This window comes from Poecilia formosa, unplaced genomic scaffold (assembly GCF_000485575.1).
Source record: "Poecilia formosa unplaced genomic scaffold, Poecilia_formosa-5.1.2 Scaffold90, whole genome shotgun sequence".
Taxonomy (NCBI): domain Eukaryota; kingdom Metazoa; phylum Chordata; class Actinopteri; order Cyprinodontiformes; family Poeciliidae; genus Poecilia; species Poecilia formosa.
In genome coordinates, this window is record NW_006800029.1 from 462835 (window position 1) to 470711 (window position 7877).

The window sequence follows — 7877 nt, forward strand, 5'->3', positions numbered from 1 at the left end:
GCGTGTGCATTTTTTCCACTTTTGACTTGAAGTAAATCTGTGTCACACGGGTGGTGTAAAACAATACGTGTGCCGCGCTGTATCTCTAACAATGACGATTAATGTCTCAAAGATTTCTCTAAATCCACGCAACCTGCAAAGAGAAAAGTGTCCCTGCAACGTTCACTGAATTAACTCTCCCAAAGAGACAGGGTCGGAAATCGCGTTAATAGCTGTCCAGTGTGTAAGGGCCCGCCAAGCAAGTCTGCAATCACCCAAATACCCAGAGACAGGTCATGGGTAGCCCCGGGCGGCGCTTGCGCCCTTCCCCTCAGCGCCAACGACCCCACTGCAAGCCTAACAGGCCCCACCAGTCCCGCTGAGCTCGTTCAGACAGGCTCCTCATCCCGGATGCTAGTTGCCAATTTCTATCTAAAGCAGTTTTCAAAGAACCGTGCATTTGCAAAAAAACCTATACAAGTTTGTACATTTTAAATATTCAATGCGATATCTCAAATGTTCCTACGTTATGACATTTCCGAGCTTTATTTGACATCTTTAAATCTGTGAAATGATGACGCAAACCGGCCCCGAGCATAGATATGTTTTAATTATAAAGACATACTATAAACAATATATGAAATCCATGTTGTAACACAACCAGAATGCTTCTTCGGTTTATAGGCTGCAGTTATATAACCATTGTTATTATTATTATTATTGTTATTATTATTATAATAACCGGGCTTTGAAGATTATTCAAAGTTGTACAATACAATCATGTGAGATGTGCAATAAGTTGAAATAAAAACAAACACACTGTATCAGAAAATATAACATCAGATTGTTTTCATATAGTTAATTAGGATCAAATCTAAAGGTTGAAAATGGTCGCGTTTATTTTTTCTTGTAATTACTGAATGTTGCATAGATTGCAAATGATAACAGAAACTTCGCAGAATTTAAGTTCATATTTTGGATATGGCCTGTAGTTGATGTGAGACATGCAAGCCACAGTGACAGGAAGGCCCAAACAATTTAATTTCTACAGAGCATTTTCGAAGTATGATTACTTAACCATATCTTACCATTACGCATTAGACTAAAACCGTTTTAATTTCCACAGAATTATGTGTTAAATTAACTAGAGTGGGACAGAGACTGACATGGGCGCAGCACAGGTAAAAGTTCAGGAAAAAGAGCGTAAATCAAATCAAGGCTTGTCGTTACAGTGTTTGAAGAGAGTCGACGGTGCCCCGGAGTAAGTGGTGCACTTTTCGGCACAGGTGGCGAGCGCGGAGCCCGAGAAGGGGTAGACGGCTGCCTGTCCAAAGGGCGCCAGGGCGGTGGGGATCGGTGAGGTTATGGTCTGTCCCTGGTTCAGATACGCCACCAGCCGCCTCATCTCCTCCAGAGCCTGAGCCTGCATGAGGATGTAGTTCTTGGCCAAGAGGAGAGTGGCTATTTTGGAGAGTTTTCTCACCGAGGGGCTGTGGGCGTACGGGATGACGGCGCGCAGGCCGTCCAGCGCGTCGTTCAGGTCGTGCATCCTCCTCCTCTCCCGGGCGTTGATACTCAGCCGCAGGGACCGCTGCTCTTTGGACTTTTTGGCCAGGGGCCCGCCGGGCTTGTCGTCCCCAAACGAGGAGCCCCTCTTCCGGGACTCCAGCGAGTCAAAGCCGTCCTCGTCGTCGCTCGTGTGCTCCCCGCCGCTCTCGTTGGACTTCCCAGTCTGTCCGGAGAGGAAGTCGGCGGCCGGCGTGAGCGGGTACCTGCCGGGACTACCAGCACCGTGGCCAGCGCCAAACCCGAAGGCTGACTGCCCGTAGCGCTGCGTCAGGTCGAGAAGCGCGTCGTTGCTGATGGACTTGAGCAGATTCTCATCGTTGACATTCATTTTCTTTCTCTCTCACACACACTCTCTCTCTTCCAAAGCAGGTTCTGACCAGGAAAAAGTCTTCCTTGGACCGCTTTATCCAAACTTCTCTCTTGACGGCTGTGGCGCACTTTTGTCCAAGAGTTGCTGCGTTGTTCTCTGAGTTTTCCCTCACTCCTTTCCCCTCTCAGCGCTGTGTCTCTTCAGGAAGGAGGCTGTGAGTGTGAAGCTGAGCCTGTACATGCGTTCACCTCCTCTGTGCTCTGCGCTCCCCCCTTGTTGCGCGCATAGCCCACGTTTAACAACACTTCCCTAACTGCGCTCCTCTCGCCTTTGTAGCTGCAGTGGTCTTTCTTGCCCTCCCTCGCCTCTAGCAGATTGTGACTGGCACTCTGTCCCGCTCACAAGTTAGTACGAGCAGGCGGCCCGCCGGGATTAGCTGTCCGTCCAATCAGGGGGGCGTTTTAATTAACTCGGAAAGAGCGTGGGTCTGCTCCCAGTTTCCACTTTTAAAACAGAAACTGCAACCTGACGCGGCTACCAGGTCCGTCTGGCTGTTTTGTTTTACAGCTGCGTCTTAGTAATTTAGAATATCATTTCCAAGTTCATTAAAAAAAAAAAACAGTTTATAAACGGGAACACGTACAATGTGTGGATCTCTAACACACATTGTGATATGTTTAAGGGTCTTTTTTCTGTTAATAAGGGTGATTACGACTTGCAGCTAATGCGAATCCAAGACTAAATTTCAGAAAAACAAAACATCGCACAAGACAAAATAAAAGCTGATCTTTAATAGAAAAAATGTCATGTTATGCCTCACACGATCATGGGGGAAACTAAAGATATCACATTTATCCTGCAGAACGCGTTTGACACACTCCACAAAGAGGGGAAGCAACACATGCTAAAGAAAGTAGCTTTTAACAGAGGGCTGTGTTCATGCATATTAGGTGAAAGTTGAGAGGAAGGAAGAAGTATGGTTGAAAAAGGTGCAAGATTATGAAGTAAAATCTGTTCAGGAATTTGTACATCAAATATATGCAGGACTTTGGCTATAATTTCTCCTGTTAAACTACTATCAAGTGATATCAGACATACATGGGGACAGGGAGAATAAGAAGTGATTTGATTTACTGATCTAAACTCTGATCTAATTTTTAAATCTAGCAACTGACATGATGAGACCTACAGCAGGAACAAGGGAAATGTATTATTATACAGCCGTAATGACGTAATAACAAAAAAAATGCCTCATGTTTTTCACAGCATCATAGTATTCACATTAATGAATAATGTTTTTATTAGAATATGTGTCACTGCAAACATTTTCTTTAAAATGTAAAAAAAAGAAAGAAAGAAAGAAGGTAAGAAAGAAAGAAAGAAAGAAAGAAAGAAAGAAAGAAAGAAAGAAAGAAAGAAAGAAAGAAAGAAAGAAAGGAAGAAAGAAAGAAATTAGTATCAATTTAATTTCAGGTCATTGTGAATTTTCTTCCAATATAAAACAAGTTTAACAGGAAAAAATTATCCCATTTGTAGGTTTGCTAAGTTTGTAATGATCAAAAAAGAAATATTTGCTGGCTGCGTTAGAGAAACAGGTTTCCTCCAGTCAAAGGTGTAATTTCAAAGTGAAACCAAGGACGCCACCTAGTGTCCCGGATGAAACGTTACATTTTGAGTCACATCTGCCTCTTTATCTGAGTTGAAATCTATGTCGTCCATGTCGCTGCTGAATCTGGGAAGTCTGTAAAACTATGAAGTTTGATTTGTGTTGTGTCAAAGTCTGGATAAGTATGGGAAAAATTTACTTAGATCAATTCCCTTTTACGTTGACCAAATGTTTCATTTTGAGTCTTACAAGTACCTTAACACAACGAGGTGATGATGAAGGCTTTCCTTCAAAGTCAGCAACTTAATGCAATTGGCTTGGCTTCTGTGAATAACTAGCATGGAAAAAAAAATCAATGAAATTTAAATGTACAGTAATAAAATTAGGAGTATTTCAAAATGATTGGACTGAACTGAAATGAAGCTAAGTTTGGAACCAACTGGATTTTATATGATTTTGCTTTGGTTGTGATTGTCTCCATTTGTTACCTTGTTGTGAAGTTTCCATGTGAAAAATAACCTGACCTGAACAGAAAGTGTTGCTGTGCAGCTGTCTTGGTTTTCCTTCTTGTATTATTTTTGAAAATGTTATTTATTAGTAAACAAGTTTGTATTGTGTGCATACAGTTATAAATATATTAGTCTCTCACATATTTTGCTATTCTACGTGTGACAGCAAGATCTTCAAGATTTAAAACACATTATTTAGCTCCTAAACGGAAAGAGTTTCAAAAGTAGAAGCAAAGAGTGACAGGTAATTGCTAATTACACCTGAAAATTAATTCTGACATCTAAGAAGTAAGGCCTCTCAGATCATGAACGTAAATAATATTTTATTTGAGTTCTAATTTAATCTTTTCTAGGATGAAAGTACAAATTGTTAAAACGGTTTCAACGGAAATTAGACTTTTATTTGCACTGACACGGAACAGTGAACTATTTTATTAGTTGTCTAGTCAGTTTTAAATGTATGATCCAGAGGCGCCACCTATTGGTGAAAAAGAGTAGAGAACTAAAGCATGGCCAGCAAATAGCGGTGTGGCTGCTTGAAACCAGTTTTGAGATCGTTTTTCTTGACCAATGACCAACCACATTCAAAACCTCTATAAAGGTTCCAATTTTCCATCGATAAAATGAGTCAAAAATGACTCCAAGCTTCTGTTTTGTGTCTTGGCGGACACTCAGTGGCGACCGTCAAACTGTTTACCACCTTGCGTTTATTTTATTCCCTCCATTACACACATGCATCTTCAAAAAAACAAGGATTGGTTGTTTGGGTTCACTGTGGACTTCCTCTAATCCTGTCATTGTCTTCTCACTATCTGACTTTAAATTAAACTAAATGTTTTCTGTTTTAGGTCTTTTGTAATTACTAACATTATTTCTGTTTTCTATATCTTAGTGTAACAAGAGAGAGAGAAAAAAATGTGTTTTTTGAAAGCACTTTATTTAAATTCAGAAACAATATGATTACTATATGTTTAAATCATTTGAGAAAGCAAATATGATGATGCCTTCGCTTTGTAAGCTTTTCATCAACAACATTTGAGTTAAATGGAGGAACAACTGTGAATGCAAACCCTCAAACACAGCTTTTGTGTATGACATCATTGAAAGATATATGAGCAAAAATCAAGCAAGACATCTGGAAGAGAAATGGAGACCTCGAAAAGTCTGGTTCAGCTTGGGGTGCAATTTTCATATGTCTGAAGCTGCCATTTTCATCTATCGAAACAGTAAAATGCAAGTGCAGCATGGGAATGTCCAGCTAGCTAATCCTTCATGAACTAGACAGATTCTGTGTTGTGTGACTCACAATGCATGTGGTGCATATCAACCCCAGAACAAAAGGTAAAAATGATGAGTCTTAACAGACAAGTAAGTCCTATGCAGACATTATGCAAAAGGCAACACAAAAAGTCATATTACAGTTTGCAAATATACTCAAAAAGCTCAAAGTGAACACAACACTCATGCCAGTAAGTGACGTTCTTACCTCTGCTCATTGTTCTTACTTTAAGAGAGATACAAGTGAAGTGGAAACAGGAAGGAAATGAGGGCAACAAAAGAAAGAAAGGCAGCAATAATATCTAAGACTAAGGCGAGAAGTGAAAGGAGGCAAAAGAAACAAGCAAACAAACAAGTAAATAAACAAAACATCCTGCATATGGTAATATTTCACAGTCAACTGAAAGCAGTCATCAAATTCTCCAGAATGACGGAACCTAAACTGAATGCATAAGATTTTAGAAGGTGAACTCACTGGATGTTTTTCTGCACAATATTTTTAACCATGTCTTTTTGAAAGTCCATTTCTGTGACTGTCCAGAAGGTGGCAGAAAAGTTTAAGAATGAAAAATGTCTCTTCAATAAAATATTCAAGACGGATTATCTGTAATTGAGCCGCAGTTAGTTGCTTTGTACTTAATGTTAAAACTTTTTATACCTTTGAGTTAATAATATGTCACACAGTAAACACGATTCTCAAATTACATTCATGGAGAAAAAGTTATGAAACAAACTTTTATTTGACAAAAAAATTACTGCCTTACCAATATTTGACTAAAAATGTATCTAATGGGTGCAATAATGGATAAATGTGACTCCTTAGTCTGGTGAGTCTGGTACTGCTAGTGAACACACACATAAATCATTACACCCCCGCATCTCCATTAGCTGCTGATTTTCAAAGAATAGAAGAAACAGAAATGTGCAAACACACAATAACTAATAATAAATAATGCCTTTTGAGGCCCTGTTGCAGCTCTTTGTTGCCATGGCAGCTGCATTCATTGCCTCCATGCCATCCTTTATGTTGCACCACAGTTGGCTCAGGTTCTGAGCTGCAGTAAGCCCAGACGTCCACCGGGTGGCAGGAAAGTATTTCAGATTGCTCTGAATTAGATTTTTTTTTTTTTTAAACAGGAATTATGCATGTGTGTACAAACACTGAAGAGATGCATGTGGCCATCTCCCACAACATACATGTGCTGTGTCACTTTTATCGACACTATTATATTTTTGCACAGTTTTTATCTACATTTCATGGCTTGTACCTTTAGTTTTAGCCAGAGCTGAAAGTTACAGTGAGTCTTTATCATCGCCATGTTGGTTATCTAAACCCCAGCAAGAGCCACACATAAGAGTTTTCTCTTCAGGCTGTCTCTCATATCCTAATTTTCAGTCCTGCTCCCTCTGTCTGATTCATTCCTCATTGCTGCATCTGTAACACACACACACATACACACACACATACACACACACACACGCACACACACAGATGCACACACATCAAAGCGCTGCTCTCAGTAAAGATGGAACAGGCTCCTTTGATCTCTCCCTGTCGACTCTGATTAATGTGTGGATTTACAGTGCAGACCTACAGGGACCTGGCAACCTTGACACCCCTGTGCTGCACTGGAATCTAGTTTTCTTTGCAAATAAGCGCAGCCCTTTATTTTATTCATTGCCCTCGTCATAAGAATTTAAGTGTAGGTTATCACAAAAGAGAACCAAACGTTCATATTCATTCAAATTAAAGTGTCCTATATTCAAGACAACGCTCTCGTCCCTTCACATGCAGAGAGATTTTCGCAAAGTTTCCGGTCTGTGCACCCACTTCGCTGAATCCAAACACTTTCATCTTATATGGGCAGGATGTTTGTTAGAAGAAGACGGCTGTGATCAGTGTTGAACTGTCAGTTTTAGCAGACAATTTCCATTGTGTGACATGCTGGAGTTTGGTGGGAGGATTAGTGATGACGGGGAAGTAAATGCTGGAAACAATTTTGTACAGAGCATCAAAAGACGTGTTTGCAGAGCTCACATTGTGCACTGTGCTTTATGCGTTGCCCACTGCACCCCTCGCCAGGAGCCAAATCAAAATAAGTCAACAACAAACTTAACTTTTTTCCTTTCTCTCTGTGGGTTTTGCTTCCAGATTTTCTCCTTCTCCGTACCTTCTCTCCTTCGGTCTCCATTTTGTCTCCACTCGCTGCAGTGCGATGCAGATTCTTCGCAGGGTGGAGGTATAGTCGAGATAGGCGGGGGCCCCATGAATAATTGTTGAAGATATTTTTACTCTGACCCACTTAAGGGTCCCTTTCGTCCTCTTTGAAGGTGCTGCAGCGTTGCTATGCGTTGAGTCAACGTGAAATGTTTAATGTCCTCGCATGTTGTAAAAGAAGACCAAGATGTGTGTCTCACATGTTAATGCATATTCATGGCTGCGTGAGAACAGAATAAGCTCATGTGAGAACGTTGCTATGATGACCACGCTCCACTGAAACAAGGTCTGGATTGCATCCATTCATCTGTTCTCTACATCCACTTGTCCTTGCTGGGTGGGAGCTAGTGCCTATCTCCAGGTTATTTAATGAGAGGCGGGTTAAACCATGGACAGGTTGCCAGTTTA

General features: G+C 40.8%; 1 protein-coding gene across 1 annotated transcript; it reads right to left on the reverse strand.

The window, feature by feature from the left end:
• Window positions 1–567: 567 nt before the first annotated feature.
• Window positions 568–2298, reverse strand: bhlhe23 (basic helix-loop-helix family, member e23). The gene has a single exon (XM_007557625.2). The coding sequence runs from the start codon at window positions 1874–1876 to the stop codon at window positions 1193–1195; it is 684 nt and encodes a 227-aa protein (XP_007557687.1). The 5' UTR covers window positions 1877–2298; the 3' UTR covers window positions 568–1192.
• Window positions 2299–7877: the final 5579 nt, after the last annotated feature.